Genomic DNA, 26,830 nt, shown 5'->3' with positions numbered 1-26,830 from the left:
ACCCAAATCTTAGATACCAGGAAAAATGACTGCTGCGTTGGTAAACCGGCACACAGAAGAGTAACAGTCAAGAGTGATTTGTAGACAGACCACAGCACGGATCCACGTCAGAACACACGAGTGAACGAAAGAAGGTGTACAGAGGTGTTGTCCTGTGTGTTCATTTTTGTGCTTCTGGGCCCCCATACGACAGGGAAGAAGTAGGTACGGGGAAACGAAATTCAGCTGCTCACTCTTCTCCATCAATCAAGGAGCCTCCAGACAGAAAGGAGGGCGAAGCACATTCTAGAAGGGAAATCACTCCATTTCTCCTACTCTTCTTTTCTCCCTGCCAGCTGACCCTACAACTATCTTATCCTGTTGTGCTGAAGCCCCCTGGACAGTGACCAGGGTAGGGGCAGGGGTGGCAGGAGACACCACCCTTGAACCATGCTTTCTTCTCAGGGTTTTGTGAACTTTTCCTGGACTATCCTAAGCTCTCCCCCTTCAATCCCTTCCCTGCTGTCTAAAGCCTCTTCCTCAGTAGTTGGTATCTTATTTTTTGTTGTTATTGTTGTTTTCTTTCCAAAGGGGTAGGGAAGAGAGTCCAAGATTCCGTCCTAGTGGAGGGAAGGATGCTGTTTGGGGACAGGGAGAAGCAGGGAGAGCGGAGAGGTGTCCTCAGTGCAGGAGGCGGTTAGACCGTAAATGCCTGCCAGTGTTCCTAGGGAAGACTCAGGTGATAAAAAAAAAAACAAAAAACAAACAAACAAAAAGGAGGCAGAGGGGCCAGATGCAGAAGGCAGGGCAGGATCACAGGGAGTCAGAGTAAAGGAGGAGCCAGGCGCTAGCAGTGTTTCCTTTGCATGGGGAGCGCAAACACAGTGTCTCCCTCTTCTACCCCGGTTCAGCTTTGGTGTTTTCTTCTTCCCCTTTCCCACAGCATAAGCCACGACCCTGGCCATGTCCTCATGTCTCTGCATCTCTTGAACGTTCTGTCCCTCTACTCCCTCCTTCTGCACAGACACTATTACAGTATTTGTACGGCACAGCTCCCTGAGCATAAATGATGCTCTTTCCGTGTGTGTCTAAGTGATAAGTAAGTTACCCAGGGTGGCCTAAACTCCTGGGTTCCAGAGATCCTCCTACCTCTGCCTCCTGGATAGCTGGAAAATCATCGTGCTGGGTTTAAGCTGTTTGTTTGTTTAAGTTTGCTTGCTTGCTTGCTTGCTTTTTAAGACCAGGTCTCACTATGTAGTCCCTAGAATTCTTATGTAGACCAGGCTGACCACAAACTCACAGACATCTACCTGCCTCTGCCTCTTGAGTGCTGGAACTAAATCTGCATGCCACCATGTCCAGCTTTATGTGGGTTTTAAAGTAAGCATAAATAACGAAGACTGTTAGAAGCCCTGAGACTGGGGAAAAGGAGGAAGCAGGAAGGTATGCGTGAGGATTTCTAATGCAGGGCTTTTTCCTCTCTCTTGTGCATGCATATATATGTGCACATGTGGTGTATACGTGTATAGAAGTAGGTGTACATGTGCTCAAGGGTATGGAGACCAGAGGTTAACAGTAGGTGTCTCTGACCTTATCTCTGAGACAGGATCTCTAGCCGCTGGCTAGACTCCCCAGCTAGCGGGAATCCATCTGTTTCCATCCCACCAGTGCTAGAGTTACAGAAGGATGCAGCCAAGCCAGCTTTGTATGTGGGCCCTGGAGATTTGAACTCAGGTCCTCAAGCTTCCATGGCAGACATTTTAGCCGCTGTGCTATTTCTCTGACCTTTGACCTTCATTTTGTCAGAATTCATTGGGATGCATGCTTTCCATTGCTGCCCTTTTCTCTGTGTCTTGCTAGAGTCCGATAAAGTTCTAGGAAGCGAGAGCTTGTGCAATAGGCACAAGGCCCTGAATTAGTCTCTGGTTGCTCCCCACCCCTTTGAAAAAGAAAGCCAAAACCAAAAACAGAGAAAGGTTCAAATCGAGGCTCACTACCTACCCAGCAAAGGGTAGCCCTCATATCTGTTGCAGATGAGATAGGCCATACCAAACATGCTGAAGAGAGAGAGAGAGAGAAAAGACGTTAGATTCAAAGCAGAAACACTGAGAGCAAAAGTGGCTTCTTAAGCCTTAAAAAAAAATCTCTAACGAGCCTCTATTCCCTGGTTGCAGACACCAAGAGGGGAAAAGATCTGGTCTCCTTGTAACAGAGTCCAAGCAACTTCTGTGCTAGCTATTACTGTAGTGGCTGGCATACTATTTAGCAAATGACTATTGTGCTTGCATTGGGAGACAAGAACCCTTTGGAGGTGGGGTGTGTGTGTGTTGGGGGGGTAGACCCCAACAATCTCAGATGTGCTGCAGAGTCTGCTGGAAAGATTATACGAACTGCTGAATATCTTCAAAGCGCTTGTTATGTGTCTTGTATAGTTCTAAGTGATTCACTGCTTGTCTTTTTTTTAAAAAACCTGTACCTTTATTCTGACAAAAAACGTTATTAAGCAGAATGACCCCTGCGTTAGAGCTGTAACCGAGTGGGAGGACATTTACCTAACATACTTGATGCCTTAGGTTCAGTCCCCCAGTGCTACCAAAAACCACCCACAAAACTCAACCAACCAACTTAAACAAACAAACAATCAAACAAACAGAAACCAGGGAGAAAAAAGTATCACCTAATGTCCATTTTACAAACGAGTGAACTGATTGCAGAAACGTGCCCAACAACCCGTAGCTAGCTAGGGGTGGCAGTGTCTAAATACAAGCCAGGGGTGCGTGTGCCTTTCAGAGTGAATTTCACTTGGATCATTCTCTTCTGTGTTCTGCCTCAATACTTTGTGTTCTGCCTCGAGACTTTGTCATACTCTCTGGTGGCACCTATCAGATCTCCTGTGCTACATACAGCTAATCTAATGTAAAAGCTTCAAGGCAGAAACCAAGCCCTGTTCAGAGCTGCATTTGTGTCTCTATGCTTTTTTCTCCGTCTGGAGGGGTGGCCCAGAAAATGCAAGAAGACTTCAGGCTTTGGAGCCTGTGAGGTGACTGTATGGAGTGACCCATTTCATTACCCTCCCTGGACCTGCACCCCTTGTCATCTAGCTTGGCACTGACTTCCTGCTGTGACTTTAATGAATGCTCTGGCTGACCAGAAGTCAGCCAACAGGAGAGAGAGGCTTGAGAAATGTTGTGCGTGATCCAGCTGGGCCTTGCTCGTTCTTCACATATTACTGTGTCAAGATGCCTGGTGGAAGACGAGGCATGCAGAACCAAACTGATCTCTGGAAGCCCAGTTGACCCTGCTGTCTCAGTCAGTGCCATCTTGGATCAGCCAATGACCTGCTGAAGCCCAGGCACATGAATAAGTGGTGTGAGATCAGTCGAGCTGATCACTATCAATAGTGTCCCGTAATTTCCTGGGGAAAAAACTCCCAAACAAACAAACAAACAAACAAACAAACAAAAAACCCAAGACAAAACCTGTTAATTGTGTTGGGGTGTAACTAAAGGCTGAGCATAAACAAGGTGAGTGGTTTGATCTGGTACTACCAAAAAAAAAAAAAAAAATGTTTGCTGATGTCTGTTGTCTTGTGCCTCTGAGGTTTGCCTGTGAGGTTACCTGTGTTACGGTGGCAGTTTGAATCTTGGCTCCCTGGCTTTACTAGAGAGACCCTGGGTGAGTCACTTAATAGCATTTCAGTTTACAAAATGGAGACAGTAAAATGTTTCTACCTCCTGCAGTCGATCACAAGAATAAATAGTATATATTGAGATAGAATGCGCATTTAACAAGTGCTCACCAAAACATTATTGCTACCCTTTCGCTTAGTCAGTCACTACTTAACGATGAGCTGTTGTGTGCTAAGCAGGGTGCGGAGCCCCAGGAACACGAAGAGAAGAGAAAGAAATGTCTGAATCAACTGTAGCCTTTGGCGACTGACTCTTTCAAGACCTAGGGTCTAGTTTGCTCCTGGAGTAACAGTTGTCTGTGTCCGGGTGGTTCATTCATGCACCACTCATTGACTCATCATTGTTGGAGACCTACTGTGTGCCCGACACTGGGGATAAAAGAATGAAAACAAGATAATCGGTTCTCAGTCTCCCTGTGCTCACAGGGCGGTGCTAGGGAAGTGTAGCCAGTCGGTCACTGTGCCATAAACTGGTGTATACTCTGGAGGTACAGCATACGCTGAGCATGAACGAGGCCCTGGGATCCATCTCTAGAACCAGTCACTGAAGAGTTTGAGAGAAGACAGTCTACTGGGAGTCTGTGCTGTAGTTACCCAACGGTGGAAAGGGATCCCAGTCTAGTGGGGGATGGGAATGCCACCCTCACCCTCACCCTTACAGAGAAGAAGACTCCTGAGCTATATTTTAAAGATGAATTGGGCAGAGTAGTGAGATAGCAGCCATCATACAAGCCCAGTGAGGGTGTGCACAAAGGGATGAACTGGGAAAAAAATCTGAATTTGAATGTTAGCAAGAACTGATTAGAAGCTACTGGTCTTTCCTCCTTTCTTTTCTTCTCCTCCTTCTCCTCTTCCTCCTCTCTCTCCTCTTCTTCTCCCCCACCCCTCTCTCTCCCTCTCTCTGTTTTTCAAAACAGAGTTTCTCTGTGTAGCTCTGGCTGGCCTGGAACTCTCTCTGTAGACCAGGCTGACTTAGAAATCTGCCTGCCCCTGCCTCCTGGGTGCTGGGATTAAAGGCGTGTGCCACTGCCACCTGGCTGAACAATTTTAAGCCCAAAGAGATATCTAAACATCTAAGCTGGGCTTCAGCAAAGACCCTAGAACAATATCTTATCCTCTTTTAATTTTCTTGATGTTGGGCCTACAGTTAACATAATCAGTCAGTACTAAGATGGTGACCAGATCTGTCTGTCTGTCTGTACTGAAATCAGGGGACTCACTGATCTGTTTCTGCAGCTGCTGATGAAGTACCCTTAGCCTCTCAAGCCTATGTGAAGAATGAACTTTCATCTCGCTATAATATCAGTAGAATGGAGAAAGATGGGGGATGTTTAAAGTCTGGACCCAGGAGGACCCAGGGAGAGCCAGGTCTGGGAAGATATAGATTTCAGCTTCATGAAATGGTTTTGTATCTCAAATAGAGAACCAATTGTTTGCTATCAAAACCACCCCTTTACTAAATAAAATAAAATAAAATAAAATAAAATAAAATAAAATAAAATAAATATATAACAGTTAATACCCACACTCACACTTTCTCATTGAGGCCCAGACACTGATACACTGGTCCGGGATCCGCAACTCCTTTCATGACTTTCTTTGGAAGCTCTTTAAAAAAGTAGGCTGGCAGGTTGCTGCCATCGTATGTGACAGAGTCGCAGGTCACGATGCCTGGGTAATACATCATCATCCTGGCAGCAATATTGACCTTTTGGCCAATGACTGCAAAAGGCGAGAAAGTCCGAGAAGAGAAAAAACAAACAGAAGCAAAATAAAACAACACACGAAAGCTGTTAAACTCCGTGTAGCTTGGGGAGACTCCCCCAAATGACCTTTTCCCTTATTTCTTCTGCCTGTCATGAATGACACGTGACAGGGCCTATTTCAAACAATCGTCAATGGTTAACTCTGCCAGTAGCAAAGTTTCTGTCTTAGTGCGTGTTTATTTTTCTTTTATTTGGGGGGAAGGGATGTTTTGTTTTTTTGAGACAGGGTTTCTCTGTGTAACAACCCAGACTGTCCTGGAACTCACTCTAGACCAGGCTGGTCTCCCACTCACAGAGATCCACCTGCCTCTGGAGTGCTGGGATTAAAGATACTATCATATATCTAGCTAAGCTTTTCTTTTGTTTTGAGACATGGTATCACTCTATTGCTGGGCATCCTAATGGTCCATTTCTGCTAGGTAGGTCATAGTTCCAAAGGTCCCACAGCCTCCCAAAACCGCAGGAGACCAAGTGTCCAAGCCCATGAGCCTCGGGGGACATTTAACGAGCAAACCATAATGTCTCCTTCAGGCTATTTCCAGGGGATTTTGTAATGGGGACAAAAAAAATCAAACACATCAGTTCCTGTCATAACATAACTTTCTCTTTGAGTCATTTCTCCCCCTCGATTTTTTCTCAAATGTCAGGAACGCTGAGCTCTGCAGGAGATCATTCCATTATAGGGATCTAGAAGTAACCATTTCCCAAGAGACCAATGTACGCGGCATGATTTGGTCGGTTCTGCCTGCCCTCGTGTGTTTCTTTCCCCCTTCCTTTTGCTCCCCCTCTGTATATTCCTGTATCTCCCATCAACACCCTGAGGAGGGGTAAGGTGTCAGTTCCCCTGTTCTTTTTGCTGTGGTTACCTTGAATAAAGCCTTGTCTTGCTTCACCACCTCTCACCTCTTTTACAATTAAATCATCTCAGTGAGTAATCAGACCTGGTTCTTGGGGATTCTGGGGCCAACAGGCCAAGGATTCTGAAAATATCCAATGAGTTCATACTTGAAAAAAATATTTTTGAGAGGCAGTGGCTGGCAGATCTCTTGAGTTTGAAGCCACCCTGGCCTACAGAGAGAGTTCCAGGACAGCCAGGGCTAGCTACACAGAGAAACCCTGTCTCTAAGACAACAATGAAAGTAAGTAAAAAATTCACTTTATGTATTTTATTATTTCTATGTATGAGTGCTTTGTTTGCATGTATGTATGACACCATCAGAGGTCAGAAGAGGTCACTCAGATCAACTGAGAGTGGAGTTACATATGGTTGCGATCCACCATGTGGGTGCTGGGAAAATAACTTCATATTTCCTATACTCATCCATGGCACCAGAAACACACTGCAGGCATGAAACTGTCACTCACACACACTGCAGGCATGGCACTGTCACACACACACACTGCAGGCATGGCACTATCATACACACACACACACACACACACTGCAGGCATGACACTGTCACACACACTGCAGGCATGGCACTGTCACACACACTGCAGGCATGACACTGTCACACACCCTGCAGGCATGGCACTGTCACACACACACACTGTAGGCATGGCACTGTCACACACACACACTGAGGCAGAGGCATGACACAACACACACACACACTGTGGGCATGGCACTGTCACACACACACACACTGAGGCATGGCACTGTCACACACACACACTGCAGGCATGGGCACTGGCACACACACACACACACACACACACACTGCAGGCATGACACTGTCACACACACTGCAGGCATGACACTGTCACACACACACACTGCAGGCATGGCACTGTCACACACACACACACACTGCAGGCATGGCACTGTCACACACACACACACACACTGCAGGCATGGCACTGTCACACACACACACACTGCAGGCATGGCACTGTCACACACACACACACTGCAGGCATGGCACTGTCACACACACTGCAGGCATGGCACTGTCACACACACACTGCAGGCATGGCACTGTCACACACACACTGCAGGCATGACAGTGTCACACACACACACACACACTCTGCAGGCATGACACTGTCACACACACTGCAGGCATGGCACTGTCACACACACACTGCAGGCATGGCACTGTCACACACACACTGCAGGCATGACAGTGTCACACACACACACACACACTCTGCAGGCATGACACTGTCACACACACACACACACTCTGCAGGCATGACACTGTCACACACACACAGGCATGACACTGTCACACACACACACTGCAGGCATGACACTGTCACACACACACTGTAGGCATGGCACTGTCACACACACACACACACACACTGCAGGCATGACACTGTCACACACACTGCAGGCATGGCACTGTCACACACACACACTGCAGGCATGGCACTGTCACACACACACACTGTAGGCATGGCACTGTCACACACACACACTGCGGCAGAGGCATGACACTGTCACACACACACACTGTAGGCATGGCACTGTCACACACACACACTGAGGCAGAGGCATGACACTGTCACACACACACACTGTAGGCATGGCACTGACACACACACACACTGCAGGCATGGCACTGTCACACACACACACACACACACTGCAGGCATGACACTGTCACACACACTGCAGGCATGACACTGTCACACACACACACACACTGCAGGCATGGAACTGTCACACACACACACACACACACTGCAGGCATGGCACTGTCACACACACACACACACTGCAGGCATGGCACTGTCACACACACACACACTGCAGGCATGGCACTGTCACACACACACACACACTGCAGGCATGGCACTGTCACACACACACACTGCAGGCGCGGCACTGTCACACACACACACACTGCAGGCATGGCACTGTCACACACACTGCAGGATGGCACTGTCACACACACACTGCAGGCATGACAGTGTCACACACACACACACACACTCTGCAGGCATGACACTGTCACACACACTGCAGGCATGGCACTGTCACACACACACACACACACTGAGCCAGAGGCATGACACTGTCACACACACACACACACTCTGCAGGCATGACACTGTCACACACACACTGCAGGCATGACACTGTCACACACACACTGCAGGCATGACACTGTCACACACACACACACACACACTGCAGGCATGGCACTCTCACACACACACACTGTAGGCATGGCACTGTCACACACACACACTGCAGGCATGACACTGTCACACACACACAGTGCAGGCATGGCACTGTCACACACACACTGCAGGCATGACACTGTCACACACACTGCAGTCATGACACTGTCACACACACTGCAGGCATGACACTGTCACACACACTGAGGCATGACACTGTCACACACACTGCAGGCATGACACTGTCACACACACTGCAGGCATGACACTGTCACACACACACACTGCAGGCATGGCACTGTCACACACACTGCAGTCATGACACTGACACTGTCACACACACACACACACACACACACACACACACTCTGCAGGCATGACACTGTCACACACACACTGAGGCATGACACTGTCAATGACCAAAGCAGTGTGGCTTTGCTCCACCAGGAAAGAGTATAAACTCTCCAAGGACTGAGCCCCTGTCTCCATACCTCACCTCTCTTTAAAAACCCCTCCCACAAAGCTCCGTTTGTTGGAAGTCCCGTGAAACTAGGTCAGCTCTACACACCTGTGTACTCGTGTCTCACAGTGTGTCCAACGATCCCACAGAAGACAATCCCACTGGCGACGCCGATGGAGACAGTACTGACGCCATGCGTGGAAAGAGATTAACAATGAGTATTTACAAAAACAACAACAACAACAACAACAACAAAAAGACGAGGCGCATAGAAAATGTGGAAGGCTGGGGAAGTAAGATAGGCAGGGGAGGGGCAGCTGTTTCAAATGAACAGCTCTTTCGCGCTCAGTCCAGGACAGTTACATACACCTGAGCGATATAAAGGAAAGACTGCGTGAGCACAAACCAAGGTATTCACTCTCTCTCCCCATCCCAGCTTCCTGTACCCCCATCCTCTCCGTTCCTTTAAGACAGCCCGGGAACTACTGGATAAGATCAGGGTTGACACTCACCGGATTTTGTGGACCTGAGAGCAGAAGTCGAATATATCCACGGCACTTTCCAAAGCGTGAGTGATCTCGTCAGGGGCCTTTTCCCCAGGGAAACCGAAGACACAGAGGAAGGAGCAGCCCTGTAAGTGAGAGTCAGCAAACGCACTTTCAGTCTGCACCAGCCAGAAGGCCTAACCAAGGGATGCCACAGCAAGTGTTCCTTTCAGAATCAAGTTTCATGCTGGTGTCCTGCTGCATCTGCCTGATGATTGGTAAACTGGGTAGCTTCCGTACGGCAGCTCTGTCTTTGCTAAGTGCTTCTCTTCTCTTCCCTGCAGAGATAGCTCCTACACAGTGCTTGTGTGTGTGCTTGTGTCTGCTCCTCTCTGTAGACCAGGCCTTGGGCTCTGAGGTGAGACATTTAAGTCTAAGAGGCACAACAGAGTGGAAGTTATGACACCAGGTTGGGAACAGAACCTGTCAAGATGGCTAAGGGATGCTCACCTTTAGATCCAGTAGGATGATGAAGCAGAGGCCGGTGGGTCTCTGTGAGTTCCAGAAAAGCCTGGCCTACATAAAAAGTTCCAGGACAGCAAGACTCTCCTTTTAAACAGTCGTAGTGTGTGTGCATGAGTCAGAGAGGGAGGGAGGGAGGGGGAGAGAGAAAGACAGACAGACAGACAGACAGACAGGCAGAGACACAGCAGAGAGACAGAAGTTCTTACTCATCTACAACTCTAGTTCCAAGGGCTACGATGGTTCTTCTAATCTTTTTGGGAACCAAGAATGCACCTGATGCACAGACACATACATGTATATGCACTCATATATATACATATATATATATATATGATAAAAATTAATTAATTTAAAAAAGATAACTCAGAAAATAAAGGCAGACTTAAATGGTGGAAGAAAAGAAGCAACTACTGAAAATTGTCCTCTGACCTCTACATGCACGCCTTGGCACACATTTGCCCATACACTTATGCACATATAAAATAAGATACGATTTTTAAAAAGTGGACTCATAGCCAGGCATCGTGTCACACACCTTTAACCCCAGCACTTGGGAGGCAGAGCCCTGATTCAAGGCCAGTCTGGCCTATAGAGGGAGTTCCAAAACAGACAGAGTTGCATGGCGAGATAAAGAGTAACCCCAAGGCTCTAATTAGTGAATGTAGGTAAAATGTTGAGAGGCCCGCCTGTCATGTTGGCTATGTATACGCTGTTACAAAGACTCTACATTCTATCACATTGTCTGTTCCCTCACCTCACCGACATCCTTGGACTCGCGTGCTAACCTTGCACTACTGGAGGTTTCCCGTTCTGTAGTTCGTACTTACCTTATCAAACATGAAGACCTTATTGATCTGGCCTCGGAAGACCTTCAAGACGGAAGTGATGTGCACACAGGCAGCTTGGATGGCTGATCCTATGACTTCTGCTTTGTCTTGCTCTTTAAACATCAAGTTCACAAACACGATCGTCACAGGACGAAGCTCAGATAAATAGCCCCGAAGCTGCTTGTCATCAATCTGCAATCAGAAGGCAGCTTTCTGCAGTGGGCAGCCCAGGCAGGAAAGCCTTTCAGCACCACTCCAGCCCCATACCCAAAGTCCGTACTAGGAAGAAAGCCTTCAGCAGCAACTGAAGCTATCACAGCGTGAGGTACAAGCCACAGGACAGGGCCAGCCCACGGGAAAATGAGAAGATGGTTAGAACCCATTATTCAAATCTCTTCCATTGAAACCAACCAACCAACCAAGCAAACGCACACACACACACACACACACACACACACACACACACACACACACACCCCACTACATCTTCACTAATTTGGCTAGCAACTGCTACATTACCTAACAACCAAATCCCTCGTGCCGACATGGACTCACATTAAGAACTACTACTATCGGGCTGGGGATTTAGCTCAGTGGTAGAGCGCTTACCTAGGAAGCACAAGGCCCTGGGTTGGTCCCCAGCTCCGAAAAAAGAAAAAAAAAAAAAAAAAAAAAAAAAAAAAAAAGAACTACTACTATCTTCGATTTCTTATTTTTAAAGTAGGGTAAAAAAACAATCTTTTATATAGTCTCACCTTGTACTTTCATAGCCTGCAGCCTTCTGGGATATTTTTAGATTCTGCCCCACTATTTTCAGACGGAAGTTCAAAACCTAGCATCAGTGCTCTTGTTTTACAAATTTAATAGCAGACACATGGAGAAGTAACACGGTTTCCCCAAAGTTATGCAAACAGAAAGTAGCAAGTTAAAACCCAACTCTGGATCCCAACATTCCCTGTAATGCATGCATCTTTTGGGGTAGTGTATTTTGTTTTATTGTTGGATTTAGATTCCCTCTTTTCTACACCCCCATCCTGTGAGAAGCATATGGAGAAGAAAGAATTCCCGAATTATCCCTGCCAGTCATCCATCTCAAATTTCATTAAATGGAGTGCTTTGCAAATCAGTGGGGGATAGTCATGCTCCTTTTTGTCCAAATAATACAAAAGTATCAGATTCTCCACTGACAATGTGAAATGTGTCTTACAGAAGAAGCAGGAATTGCCACAGGGATTAAGTCGCCACACTTTCTAACTGTTTAGCCTAGCCCCAGGATCAGGTTGGTTTAAATGTACTTTTCATAAAAGATGGTGTGATTTATGTCTAACGATTGTAATGATGTTTTCCAAATACATTTACAAATAATCTTTAACAAAAATTATCCCATTAGACAACATGTTCTCAGTTTGGTTGAGAAAACAGGACCACAGCATCTCTGGGGATGCATGCCCTTTACATGCTAGGACATGCCTTGATGAAATCTTCCAAGATTTGCCTTCCAGCTTTTTCAGTTCCCCACCCCAGACATACTTCTTTAACAGTATTCAGTATTTCTACCCACAATTCCTCGCCAACTCATGAGTTTATCTTATACCCGCTTCTTGTAGGCAACAATCTGGGCAGTAGCTACTGGGGTCTATCTATTGAGGTAGGGAAGGTTGTAGGATCGACTTTCTCTTGGACAATTACGGGCACTAGTAGTAGACACTAGTGAGCTACATTTAGGGGCAGTCTCGTATGCTTGTACTTGAGGGTTACTGCCCTTTTAAATGACTATTAAAAACAGCATCATAATCCAGCAACTCAAAAGGATCACAAGTCTAATGCCTTCCGAGACTGAAGACTGAGTTCAAAGACACCCTGGAAAACTTAGTGACAGCCTGCCTCAAAAACAAAACTAAAAAGAGTAACTGTAGATTTGTGTTCATTAGACTGGGGATTGAGCATAGATCCTTGAGCACACTAAGCAAATGTTCTACCATTCAACACACTCTTCCTTCCTTCCTTCCTTCCTTCCTTCCTTCCTTCCCTCCTTCTTTCCTTCCTTCCTTCCTTCCTTCCTTCCTTCCTTCCTTCTTTACTTCCTTCCTTCCTTCCTTCCTTCCTTCCTTTCATTCATTCATTCTTTCTTTTCTTGAGGAAGGCCCTCTGTAAATTCTCAGGCTATCCTTTCAGGACTATAGGTGTTTATCACCAGGCCCAGAATAAATGCTAGGTTTTGTTGTTGTTGTTGCTGCTGCTGCTGTTTATTTGTTTCATTGGTTGGTTATTGGTTTGAAGATTTGTAGCTCAGGCTGGCTGAGATTGCTAATATTCTAAGATGACTTCTGATTCTCCTGCCTCCACTTCCAAGTGCTAGGATTATAGGTGTGCACCACTATGACCCAAGGTTTTTATTTTGTTGTTGGGGTTTTTGTTTGTTTTGAGATGGTCTCAGTCTATAGCCCAGGTTTGCCTGGAACTCACTGTGATCCTCTTGCCTTGGCTTTCCAATTCCAGGATGATAAGCACAAGCAATTTACATTGTTATGTTTTCAACAGTTCTGATTTGGTTATATAAGACAATGCAAGACAGGCAAGCATAGGGAATAGCTTAGCAATCCAGGATTCTACTTAGTTTGGGTTCTATATAAACTACTAACAATGCTCAGGGCAGCCACAGACCCTTACCTGAATATATCACACACACACACACACACACACACACACACACACACACACACACACACACACACACACACCTCTAAACAATATGGCTAGCAACCAAGAAGCCATGTGCATTGAACTACATTAATGCAATAGTTGTTTTTTTTAAATGAGAATGACTGACATAGGTTCATATGTTTGAATAATTCCCAATTGGTGGAACTATTTGGGAAGCATTAGGAGGTGTGGCCTGGTTGGAGGAGCTGTGCCACCTGGGGGGTGGGCTTTGGGGATTCAAAAGTCCATGGCATTCCCAGTGTGTTTTCTGCCTCTTTGTAGTTCTCAAGATGTGAGTTCTTAGCTGCTGCTCCAGCCACTTACTGCCTGCCACCTCCTCTCTGCCATCATAGACTCTTCCTCTCTGAGACTGTAAGCCTCAAACAAACTCCTTCTCTTCTATAAGTTGCTTTGGTCATAGAGTTTTATCACAGCAATAGAATAGTAACTAAGACTTAACTCTACACCAAACAATGGGCTAAGCTTTTTCTCCCCTTATAAACTATCAACTGTGCCCTCCAAGTGAACCCTTAGGGAGCATCCACTATTTACCATCTTATGCCTATGCACTATTGGGCATGCATATGATTAAAGTCAGAGGCCCTATGAGCAGACATTTGTGCAGTAACAGTGACGTAACCCAATTTGGCAATCAAATTAGAGAACCACCTATATCGCCCCTTAGCAATCAAACTCCTCTTTCTTTTGAACCCCATAAAAGGGAGCCCCAAATGATAGCCAGAGCCCTTGGGTACTCTTTCACTCATGTGGCCTGCTATTTGTAATGAAGCATATTCTGATCTGTGCTTTCGCTTTACTCTGATGAAAGTTTCTGAGCTACGTTGCAAATCTGCGTGTACTTATGTCCATGGTTTGAATAAGATGCCAAGAACCTGGAGACACTGGGCCAGACACTGGCCACTGGTACCACAAGTTTTTTTCTTGGTACCACAGTGTGCTTATGAATAATGACTCTGTTAACTGTAACCCTCCTTCTCCTCCTCCATATTTCCCCTTCCTCCTCTTCTCCCTCCTCTCTCCTCCTTTTCCTTCCCTTTCCCCTTCCCTTTGTCTGTCCTGTCTCCTGTCCTATCCCTGTGTTCCTGCTTCTGTATCTCTGTGTCCCTTCTTCCCTCCCCTCCCCTCCCCTCCCCTCCCCTTTCCTCCCCTTCCCTTCCCTTTCCTTCTCACTATGATTTAGCAAAGCTAGAGATAGGACCCAGAGCCTTACATAGGCAAGGCAAACTCTACCATTGAGCCACATACTTTCCTTAATATTTTTCTTTTTCTATCTCGTGTTTTGTTTTTGTTTTTTCAAGACAGGGTTTCTCTGTGGAGCCCTGGCTGACCTGGAATTTGCTCTGTAGACCAGGCTGGTCTTGAACTCAGAGATCCACCTGCCTCTGCCTTCCAAGTTCTGGGATTAAAGATGTGAGCTATCATCACACAGCTTACCTCCCCTAATTTTTTAATATTCTGATTTGCAAAAAAAATTTGAAGTCACTTATACACGGAGAATATGAAATGAAATTCCCAGAAAAGAAAAGTCATGTTTAAAGATTCTTCAAGGATGATTAACTGATTGACTAGAACTTCATGCTTGTAGAGAGTTTTGGACTGCTACAGACCCAGATCTTGTGCTATCTGTAGACCTCTTCTTAATAGTTATCCATGGCCTACATGCTGAGTCCTTCCTAACACCTTTTCATTTATGAGGTGAACCCCTCAGAATGTGTTAATTTAACAGATCCCATAGCTCCTAGAAACCCCCAAACTAAGAACATCAGACAACATGAGACCTGACACAGATTTATCCACCTTGCCATGTTCCCCTCTATCTGACATTCCCACCAATAGACTTGAAAATATCTTGACTTATAACAGACTGTCTTTTGTTCTATGCCCATGAAAGACTCTCCATGTTGGAACATGGTATTCAGGGCAACCTGAGTCTGTATTCTAGGGTCACTGTCACTTCTCCTTAAAGTTATGTGAGCCAACATAAAGTATTTTTTTATTTAGAAACATTTTACTAGCTTCTGTGTTCCGTTTATTATTTTATCTCTCTTGCTATTGAAGAGATTCCTGCCACCTCAAAATAGAACACATTGGATTATGAAAATACCTGCTTCAAAATGATTTCCATCACATACTTTTGTAGAGACAACTCGAGTTCAGGATCAGACTCCAGCATGCAGGCAAGCCTTAGGAAGTCTAAGAGGGCAGAGGGAGAGGGCAGGCTCAGCAGTGCTAGAGACAGAAGTCTTCTTGTTCCCATTCCCTGGGTTGGGGTGCAGTATTCCTTACAGTTTCCTGGGGAGACCCCGGGACACCAATGGACAAAAGGGCCAAGGGAAATGCACAGAAGACTTCTTATGGGTTGTCGGCTTCTCTACATTTTGTTGCATGTGGCTTGGCACCAGGATTGATTTAAAATGCTTTGAAACCTGGAAGGTTGTTACTTGTGGATTTTATCTTGAATTTTGCACTGTAGACTTCATAGTGCTGCACTCATATGGAAGCTTGGTGTGAATTGAATGCTTTGGGAAGAATTGAATGGAGAAGACGAGGAAGTCAAGGATATCACTCTGACATTTCCAACAGTTAAGGAAAAGGAAGGAAACTGGCAAAGGGGTCTGAGGATGGTGGTTTGGGGAAATAGAAGCAAAACTAATATTAAATATTGTGAGAGCCCTAGGAAAATTGAGAGCATGGCTTTCATGGGATGATGACTCATCCAAGTCAAGTGTGGTGCTTGTGCCTGTGGCCCTAGCACTAGAGGAGCTGAGGTGGAAAGACTGCTTCAGCCTGAGCCACAAAGTTCAAGGTCAACCTGGGCAACAGGACAAGAACCCGTCTCAAAAACAAAACAAAGCGAAACTAAACAAGAAGCCTAATAAAAGCCATACTGGGGTGGTGGCATACCACTTCCCAATCTCTGGGCAGCAACGCTAAGAACCTAGGCATCTTCTTTCCCTGGCCACCAGTTCCCACCTGCCATCTTCCAAACACCTGTGAGACAGGACACAGAGTGTCTCTGACTCCTACTTGTCCTCAACCTTCCTGTGAGTTTCTATACATATATTTGTGTTGTACCTATCTGTTCTTCATCCCCTCATTCGCACATGCACTGGTCAATGCATATGTACTGCATGTGGCTTGGAATATGTGTGTAGGTAACTGAAGGTGGAGGCTAGAGCACAGGCAGTTCAAGGTCATCCTTTGACACAGAGAAGGTCTGAGGACAACTGGGCTAATCAAGACGGCCTCGGAAAACAAAATAATAAGGAAACCCAACAATATTTCGACACTGGGCATGTAGCTCACTGGTCAAACACTTGCTTATACACAAAGCCTTAGGTTTACTCCTTTACACATTTGGGAGAAGGAATTAATCTAAGGGCAATCACCTAGGCAAGTCTGGGATTGAGAGTATAGCTCAGGGATAAGGTGATTGCCTGGCAGAACACAAGGCCCTGCGTTTAAACAAAGCACTGTAAACTAACTAACTAAACTAGAACTTCCAAACAACAATAAAAGCCAAAGCCAGCCACCTAGGGTCAACCGCCCAGGATGAAGCCTAGGAACAGATCACCAGAATTTAGTTAATGGAGTAGCTAGTGGGTTTGACACATTCCCAGATGGGGGAAGAAGGTAGAATAAGACAGGTTTAGCACAAGAAGCTGAGGCAGAAGGATCTCTTTGGGAATAGTTTGAGAATAGCCTAGCATATTTTATTTCTTAAAAATTAAAGTTGAAGCTGGGCCTTTAATTCCAGTGTCTGAGAGGCAAAGGCAGGAGGGCCAAGAGTTTGAGGCCAGCTTAGGGTACAAATGAGACCCTGTATCATCCCCAAAATAAATTTAAAAATTTAAAATAAATTTAAAGTGAAAGACTGAAGAGTGGGTAAATGCACCTCCCAAGGCATATGTGACTTAGTTAAGGTTTCCATTGCCATGAAAAGACACCATAACCAAGCAACTCTGTTAAAGGAAAACATTTAATTAGTGCTGGCTTTCAGGTTCAGAGGTTCAATCCATTAATATCTAGGCAGGAGAATGGTAACCTCCAGGCAGGCATGGCACTAGAGGAGCTGAAAGTTTTACATCTTGTTCTGAAGGAAGGCACACAGGAGAAGACTGGCTCCCACGTGGCTAGGAAGAGGGCCTCAAAGCCCAAGCCCACAGTGACACACTTCCTCCAACAAGGTCACACCTACTCCAATAAGGCCACACATCCTAATACACTCCCTGGGCTAAGCATATTCAAACCACCACATTTCACTCCCTGGGCCAAGCATATTCAAACCACCACATTTCATTCCCTGGGCCAAGCATATTCAAACCACCACATTTCATTCCCTGGGCCAAGCATATTCAAACCACCACATTTCACTCCCTGGGCCAAGCATATTCAAACCACCACAACATGCAATACGTATTTATTGGTAAATAAGGAGATACAAGAACAGACATGACACAAATAGATATATACACACTTATGAGACATTAGAGAGTAAATAGGAATCAAGGATGCTTTCTTTGCATTTTGTCTTGTTAGTGTTTGGAAGAAGGTAGATGAGAATCAGTGGCAAGGAGAAGAGGATAGCTAGAGACTCAACATTGTTCTGAAGAATGGCAAATCTGTCTCCTTCATGTCAAGGTTAAGGGCCGGAGCTGTGTAAAGGAATGTACCCACATGTCACAGAGGCGCTGACATCGGCATATGTCCCTGCTGATTGCTACAGAGGCAGAGGGTCTGTCTGTACATGGAGGCAACTACTTACTTTTGTGGTCACCAGAAGGATAATAATCCATGAAGGCCATACACTTGGCAAAAAACTCGTCGAAGTTAAAAGTTGGGGGTGGTTTTAAGAAGCTAACCTAGGCAAAACAAACAGTAAACTTTGTTATTCTGAAGGTTGCGTGACCTTAGGAATATCCTTCCACAGCAGGACAGTGTGCTTTTGAATGTCTAGCACAGAACACACAGCGACTGGCACATCTCAGGGTTTTGTTTTTGTTTGATACAGGATCTCACTCTCCAGTCAGAATGTACAAGTTCAAGGCTGGCCCTTCAGTTTCCAGCCATCCTATGTCTTGGCTTCTCAGGTGCTAGAATTATGGTACGAGCCACCAAGCCCTACTCGGTTATTATTACTATTATTAGTACTGTTGGTAGCAGTGGTGGGTTTTGTCAGTACAAGGGATATTGTTTTGCTTTGTTTTGTTATGTTGTGTTTGAGACAGGATCTCACTATGTAGTTATGGATGACCTAGAGTTCAGTGTGTAGATCAGGCTGGCCTAGAACTCACAAAGATCCACTTATCTCTGCTTGCTGAATGCTGAGATTAAAGGTGGGTACTATCTTTCCAGGTCCAGTAAGGCCACATCACAGGTCCACAGATGACTGAACACAGGGCCTTGTGCTCCCCCACAAGCTATAGCTAGTTGTTTGTTTGTTGTTGTTTCAGACAGGGTCTTGCTCAAGCTAGCCTCAAATTTGTTAAGGTTAGGCTCCCAAGTGCTAAGACTATAGGTGTATGTCACCAACATGCTATTATCATGTAAACTGTAATTTTGAACTAGGCAGGCTGCAGTTGCCAGTAGTGTGGGCCTATGATCCCAGCTATGTGAGATGCTGAGGCAGGAAGATAACAAATCTAAGGATTCCCTCTACTGTGAAGGAAGTTCAAGGACACCCTGGGCTACTTGGTGTGGCTTTGCCTCAAATTTGAAATCAAAACAAAATGCTGGGGCTATAGTTCAGTGAGACAGGCTGTTGGCCCAGCATGTGTGTGCTTCTGTCCTTCATACTGTCCAAAAAACAAATTCTGTTGAAATTATAAATGTGAGGGGTATAGCTCAGACTGGACATATCCTTAGCTCCTAAGTCCTAGGTTCAACTTTTAGCTCAGAAAGAAAAGAGAAAAAAATTTATTTTTCCCCAGTTATTTTTTAAATCATTAAAGGTTGATATGTATGCACAAAGGGTCACTTGTTTATGTTTTTCCACCCTGAAGGTCTTTGTTCTTTATCTCTGAACATTTCAAGTCAAATAAAACTTGAGAAAACCATATTTCCTTCTTCCTTCTTTCTGTTCTTTCTTTCTGTCCTTTCTCTCTCTCTCTTTCTTTCTTTCTTTCTTTCTTTCTTTCTTTCTTTCTTTCTTTCTTTCTTACTGCAGAGTTGCATACAGTGTTGGAGGCCATTATCCATTCAAGTATGGGCATTACACACACACACACACACACACACACACACACACACACACACACACAGAGAGAGAGAGAGAGAGAGAGAGAGAGAGAGAGAGAGAGAGAGAGAGGGGCGCTTACAGAGAGGATAATTCACACCCAGAATATGGGTGCAGGCTTCCTAGGAGGGATTCTCTCTCCATTTCTTTCTTACAAGTGTAAAAACCAAAGAGTGTTAATGCCTAAAATGTCCTCAGGAAGACCGTCAACTCTGTAATATGATACACTCAGTCTGGCACATCCTCTGGTATTCTTGCCTCTAAAAATGCAGAAATTTAGTTCAACAATGAGGAAGCAACAGGCAAAAACAGATGGGGACATGTCTGGCAAATTGCTGACACTCCACTGGTGAGTGTCAGGAGGTCGTTGGTAGAGAAAATAACTGCTACCATTCACACCGAAATCCCAGGTAGTTGGGAGGTGGAGGCAGGAGGATCAGTTAAGTAATTTAAGACCACCTTTTAACTGTATAATGAGTTCAGGGTTAGTTTGTCCTACATGAGACCCCTGTCTCAATAAAAAACAAAAACAAAAACAAAAACAAAAAACAAATAAATGAGGCTCAGACATTACGACTCCCAGCTGTCCCTAGGTCACCCCGTAGCTCCATTTACCCTCAGTGAGGGGGTGGGAGGAGCATTTTTTTCCTTGGGTTCAGCGGCCCTGGCTCCTCCCACAGAACATGCCCTTAAGCTAACCCTGACTCCGTGGACTCAGCCTGTTGCCACACACTGGCAGCAGACACAGTGCACTCTCACCTTAACTGCTCTCTGATCCGGAATCCTCTCGATTTCAATCATGCTCCTATCACAGAGCTGCCAGCAGTTTGGTGACAGAATAACATCATTCATCTGAGCCATGTTCTGAGCAAGGCGTACATCATCCACCGCCTGGCCAATCACCAGGAAGTAGTTCCGTGTTTCATCCCCAAAGACCAACATGGTGATGTGGCCAGCAGCCAGTCCTGAAGGAAGCAAGCAAGCAATGGGTTTGCACAACAAGTTCTGGGTTACTTCCCAGAAACACTGGATCTTGGAAAAAAATCAGATGTGACTACACAACCTCTAAGCAAAATCTCACTTTTAAAATTTTACATAAAAATCAGAGAAAATCAGAGAATGCCTCTTCCAGGTCCCAGCTGGTCCAAATGACCCTTCTTTTAAAGCTGGCGAGCACAATTCCTAATTTTCACCTTTTGGTGACACGTTTTTTTCGATGGGGGATATTTTGAGACAGGGTTTTTCTGCACAGACCTGGCTGTCCTGGAACTCACTTTGTAGACCAGGATGGCCCAGAACTAACAGAGATCCAACTGCCTTCTGAGTTCTGGGATTAAAGGTGTGGGCTTCTGTGCATGGCTTCCTCTAATTTGTTTTCAAATTGAGAAATGAAGTTTTGGTAACTGAATAATAGCACAGAGATGCTGTAAGATATGACATGTGTATGAAAATTTTATATCTATCTATCTATCTATCTATCTATCTATCTACACATACACACTGTATATGACAGAGTACCCTTAAATTACTGTAATTAATGTAATCAAAGTTTGTTTTCCATTTTTGTTTTTTGTGCTGATTCTGTGTGTGACTGTCCCTTGGCTGGGCTCCAAACTACCACCAATTTTCCAATCTTACTCTCCCCCACCCCCCTATCCAACCCTCTCCCTCACTCCCTCCCCTCCCCACCCTACCCCTGCCAACTCATTTTGTAGATGCTGACTTCCCTGGTATTATATATTTTGTTCCCATCTGAAGCACAGTACTATTTAGACTTACCATAGGGAAAGAGGAAATGTGCCAAAGCAAACCTCTGCTAGCCCCTCACAATGCCATGAGGGTTTGGGTTCCTATTAGCCTTTTTTGTTTTTCTTTTTTGAGTCAGGGTTTTGCATAGCCCAGGCTAGCTTCTGATTCAGTAAGTAGCAGAGCCCGATCTTGAGCTTCAGATCCTCCTGCTTTTACCCCCCACCCGCTGGGGTTACAGATATGCACCACCATTCCCCGTCTGGGTTATTTTCACGCTAAGAAGTATACTACATTAGTTTCTCTGAATGAAGTTGGAAAAAAGTGTTGTGGGGTCGTCAGAGAAGGCTGGACATGGGTTTCCGCCAACAGGAAGTCTTTATTAGCTGGCCAGCAACTACACTGGGTGTTCAGAGCCCAGTGTAGCTCTGAGTCTTTCTCAGGATTAGCTTCTAAGCACAAAAAACGTGTTCTGGGTTGACGTATTTTGGTTAAGCACAGCCATTAGCCAGAAGCGGAATGACAGGGGCTAAACAACAAGGTTAGCACATTTAGAGACTTCCCAGAACTACATGCACTTCAATGGGCCAGGCCTTTGTTTTAGTTTTGGCAAGTGATGCTGTCTACGTGCCAGGTTTTACAGCCAGAATGGTGCTTCCGTCATGGAGTCAGTTGTGCTAAGGCTTCAGGGCCTACTTAAGTGCCCTATAATAAAAACAAAAACAAAAACAAAAACACGCAAGCCAGCAAACGAAAACCACATTCAGTGTTGTACTGGCTGGTCTTTTAAAGAATATATTTATTTGCAAAATTTGAAAACTGACATAAAAATCCTCTAAGACAACAGTTAAATAAAGAGAAATAATCAATTAGATAACCTATGTTGATCCCATTAGTTCTGATATTTGTGACTTTTTTTTTAAAAAAATTATCATTAGTATGACTGGGAGTATGTGTGTGAGTGTTTGTGTGTGTGTGTGTGTGTGTGTGTGTGTGTGTGTGTGTGTGTGTGTGTGAGAAAGAGAGAGAGAGACAGGGAGACAGAGAGACAAGAGACAGACAGAGAGAGAAAGGGAGACAGAGAGACAGACAGAGAGAGACGGAGAGAGACAGGGAGACAGAGAGACAGAGAGAGACAGGGAGACAGACAGACAGAGACAAGGAGACAGAGAGACAAAGAGATAGAGAGACAGAGAGACAGAGAAGCCAGAGGGCAACTTTGTAGAATTTGTTCTCTTCTTCCACTTTTCTGTGGAGTCTTTTTACTGACTCAGCCACCTTGCTGGCCTCCGTGTTTGAGATTTCTACATTCATACATTTCGGTCTCCAACGGGGCCACCCACAGCGCTGGCTGTTACTCATCATCCACATTTCTCAGAATCGTGGTTCTCATGGGTGCCATGTTCCCTAAATCCTGGTGACATGATGAGAGGGGAATGACAGAATGCATGTAAAGTTTGTGCAAGTCGGAGCTGCATGTGACTGATACCGTATCACAGGAGAATGGCGTGCAGTACGGAGCCCAGTGTGGCTGTTATTGTCAGGAGGATGTCCTCAACAAGCCCAGTTATAGACACTGAGCTGTGCTGCAGCCACAACTTGTTAAACTGTATATCATTCCTCTAACAAAAAGATTATTTTATTCGAATGAGGGTTTTGCCTACAATTATGTATGTAAGCTGTGTGCACACCTGGTGCTGTTAGTGCTCAAAAGGGGGAGTTGGATTCTCTGGAAATGAAGTTTAGATGGTTGTGAGGTGCCACGTGAGTGGTGGGAACTGAACCTGGGTCCTCTGGAAGGGCCACCAATGCTCTTAACCGATGAGCTATCTCTCCAGCCTCTGTATAGTGTTCTTATGAAGTAACAGATAACCAGTCGGCATTGCTGAATCTGTGTAATGACAAGCTACTCTCTATTGTACATAATGATTTACAACCTCTACAAGCAACAAGATATAACAGTGGTAGCAATTCCTTTATTCAGTTCTTGTTATGTGCCAGGTACCAGACAAAGCTTATGTAGGTGAGCTATTGGTAAATGCTAAACAGAGATGGGGATTATCTCCTCCCCCCCCTTGTTATTATTGACACAATATCTCATATAGTCTAGGATGGTCTTGAACTTGTTAAATAGTCAAGGGTAACTTTGAACTTCTTCTCCTCCTGCTTCTACCGCCCAAATGTTAGGATCAAAGGCATGTTCCATCACCCATGGTTTATAATGCACCAGGAACAGAACTCAGGAAGTTGTACATTGCTGTGCTCTTGGACCTGAGCTGCATACACCCTGGTGATTGTATACTGCTCTGCCTCCTTTTCTGGGCGCTAAGATTATAAGCATTGCCACCATACCTGGTTTATGTGGTTCTTGAAATCCAAGGCATCCTGCATGGTAGACAAGCACTCTGTAAATTGAGTTATTTCTCTAAGCCTAAAAGTATTTATTTCTTGAGACAGGGTTCCTTGTATAGCCCAGGCTGTCCTCAAGCCCACAATAGTTTCCTGTATGCCTTGAGTGGTACTACTATAAGCATCTATAGGCATGTGTCATCACATCTAGTCTACCTCCCTTTTATAATAGCCTATGTTTTAGACATCATGATCATCTCCAGTTCTCTTAAATGATTAGTGAGCGAGCAAAACATTGTATTCTAGTTAGCCTAGTTCCAAAGCATGATGGTAAGGCCAAGCCAGCAGATTCCAGGCGTGATGACCCAGACCCCAACTACTATAGATTCTATTCTTTCACAAATCTTTAGTTTATTTTTGTTGAGACTGTCTTGTTATGTCACCCTAGCTGGCCTCAAACTTTTAGCTATTCTCCTGCCTCAGCTTTTTGAGAGTTGGGATTGTAGGCATACACCATCGTGCCCAGCTCTAGATACTTACCTATCTTAACTCGAATATCCAGGCCTTCTTCAACCTCCTTGGCTTCAAACAAGCCATGAATCTCCAGGCTGCATTTAATTACCACCGTGATGATGTTCTTCAGTTGCTTTCGTTCCACTTTCCACAGGGCCAACAAGGCATCACCTTTAAGAGAGACACTCTGGGGTCTTTAGTCATACTCTGGAGATCAGGGTGTTTTGCATGATCATTGCATAATGTTGTGCTGCTTCAAACATTTCTCAACCCATTCCCTGACCACGACTCCCTGAGGTGCCTCCTTTTTAACAGGGCAGGCGATTTGTTTCTTCTTTCCACCCTCCCCAACTCAGTCAGCTTCCATACCTGCAAATTTTAGGATGTCTCCTCCAAAAATCAGTACTTCTAAAAGAAAGAAGAAGAAATAAATAAAGAAAAGTTAAGTCCGACTGACTCTTAAACATTACTCATTGGTAAAGTAGAATCAGGCTCGGTTGTACATGCCTGTAGTCCTAGGACTTGCAAAGCCGAGACAGAAGGATCACTGTGAGTTGAGGCCAGATTGGGCTAGGTAGCTAAATCTTAGACCCTGTCTGAGAGAGAGAGAGAGAGAGAGAGAGAGAGAGAGAGAGAGAGAGAGAGACTGAGAGAGAGACTGAGAGAGACAGAGAGACAAAGAAACAGAGAAATAAAGAGAGGGAGAGGGAAAGGAAGGAGAAGAATAAAAGGAAGGAGGAGGAAGAAGGGAAGAAATGGGGTAGCAAGAATAGCAATTTGGGAAAAACGAATCTGTCAAACATGACATCTCATTACTTCTGTGCAGGCCAGTGAAAAGCACAAGTTCAAGCAGGAACCTGGAGGCAGACATTTAAGTAGAGACCATGGAGAAGTGATATATTGGCTTACTCCCATGGCTCACCCAGACTGCTTTTCTATACGACCCAGGATCACCTGCCCAGGAGTGGTACCATCCACAGTGGGCTGGAAGCTCCCACATCAACTTTTAATCAAGAAGATGCCCCACAGACTGGCCGACAGGCTAACTTGATGAAGGTGTCTGTTCAGTCAAAGTTCCTTCTTCCCGGATGCCTCTAGCTTGTGTTAAGTTGACAAAAAACAAACGAAAGAACAGACACTGACCAGAAGAAGGGCTTGTGTGTGTGTGTGTGTGTGTGTGTGTGTGTGTGTATGTGCCTAAGTGTGTGTGTGAGTGTGTGTGTGCGTGCATGAGTGTGTGTGAGTGTGTGAGTGTATGTGTGCGTGCATGAGTGTGTGTGTGTGCATGTGCATGAGTGTGTATGAGTGTGTGTGTATGTGTGTGCATGCACGTGAGTGCATGAGTGCGTGTGTGTGTGCATGAGTGTGTGTGCATGTGCATGTGCATGAGTGTATGTGAGTGTGTGAGTGTGTGTGTGCGTGCATGTGTGCGTGAGTGTGTGTGCATGAGTGTGTGTGTGTGTGTGTGTGTGTGCGTGCATGCGCATTTCCTGGAGAATATGAAGAACGGTAAGTAACTACAGATGCCAACTGAGCCACAGGCTGGAGCACTGCCCAGCCCGCCCCCCAGAACACTCACTCTCCACTATCGCACTTATGTAGTAGTTGAGGATCTCCACCAGCTGCTCGGCTCCTCGGTCCATGTACATGGCTGTGCTGAACTTCTCAGTCATTGCAGTAAAGCCTGAAAGAAACTGCAGCTGTTTTCTAGGAGTCGAGCACAGCCAGCAGAGGGCTCACTGGCCCTGCCCTGGGATCCACTGAAAATGGCAGGGTTTCAAGTGACCTTAGTGTGTGGCCAGACAGTAGCCATGCAGAAATTAGTAGGCTAGAGGTCAGGGAGAGCCATCTCTTCCTTTTAGGCTCCCAGTGATAAGGGCAGTTTTTGTTCCAGGGTTTGAAGGCCACACATTTTCCGAGCGCTTCTGAAGAGGCTTGTTTGGTATTAGGGTGTAGACAGGAGCAGGTCATCTCTTGAGTTAGTTTGTTGGAGATGTATGTGGGACTTGGGGGGCCAGGCTATGAAGTTGGGGCAGAGACCCTGGAGCCAGAAGTCCCAGACGGGGACCATGAACGCCCTAAAGACAGGCCTGTGACTGAAAGCTGGGGGAAGAAGATGAAAGACATCTGGGGTCAGAGGCCACTCTCTATTTCCAGCGTGCACAGCGAGGTGAGCTGTTCTGCTGCTCTAACAGCTGAGCAGTTTGAAAATGGTGCCCCCCCCCATTGCTGTCACAACCTGCATGTGACTTCACCCACATTAAACAAGCATCCCTCTGGCACTTGCCTGAAATATCGACAAACATCAGAACTCCATCAAAACATTTCACTGACGGCCGCTCGGGAGAGAAATCTCCATAGACAATGAGGTCCGGTAAGTGAGCAGCTATCTTGACGATTG

The 26,830-nt window shown here is 45.4% G+C and overlaps 1 protein-coding gene across 1 annotated transcript in view; it reads right to left on the bottom strand.

The window, feature by feature from the left end:
• Window positions 1-24,557, bottom strand: part of Adcy10 (adenylate cyclase 10) — a 64,646-nt gene extending 40,089 nt beyond the window's left edge. Inside the window, exons 1-9 of the mRNA XM_032915418.1 lie at window positions 24,457-24,557; window positions 20,581-20,786; window positions 18,352-18,448; window positions 15,691-15,779; window positions 10,863-11,054; window positions 9,538-9,656; window positions 9,134-9,210; window positions 5,200-5,389; window positions 1,981-2,036 (exon numbers count right to left, since the gene is read on the bottom strand). Of these exons, the coding sequence (XP_032771309.1) occupies window positions 1,981-2,036; window positions 5,200-5,389; window positions 9,134-9,210; window positions 9,538-9,656; window positions 10,863-11,054; window positions 15,691-15,779; window positions 18,352-18,448; window positions 20,581-20,763 (1,003 nt within the window). The 5' untranslated portion in view covers window positions 20,764-20,786; window positions 24,457-24,557. The remainder of the gene's footprint in view (window positions 1-1,980; window positions 2,037-5,199; window positions 5,390-9,133; window positions 9,211-9,537; window positions 9,657-10,862; window positions 11,055-15,690; window positions 15,780-18,351; window positions 18,449-20,580; window positions 20,787-24,456) is intronic.
• Between the last annotated feature and the right edge of the window lie 2,273 nt (window positions 24,558-26,830).

The sequence above is a fragment of the Rattus rattus genome, chromosome 10, assembly GCF_011064425.1.
Source record: "Rattus rattus isolate New Zealand chromosome 10, Rrattus_CSIRO_v1, whole genome shotgun sequence".
Classification (NCBI taxonomy): domain Eukaryota; kingdom Metazoa; phylum Chordata; class Mammalia; order Rodentia; family Muridae; genus Rattus; species Rattus rattus.
The sequence above is the reverse complement of the archived record's forward strand: the minus strand, read 5'-3'. Positions and strand labels throughout refer to the sequence as shown.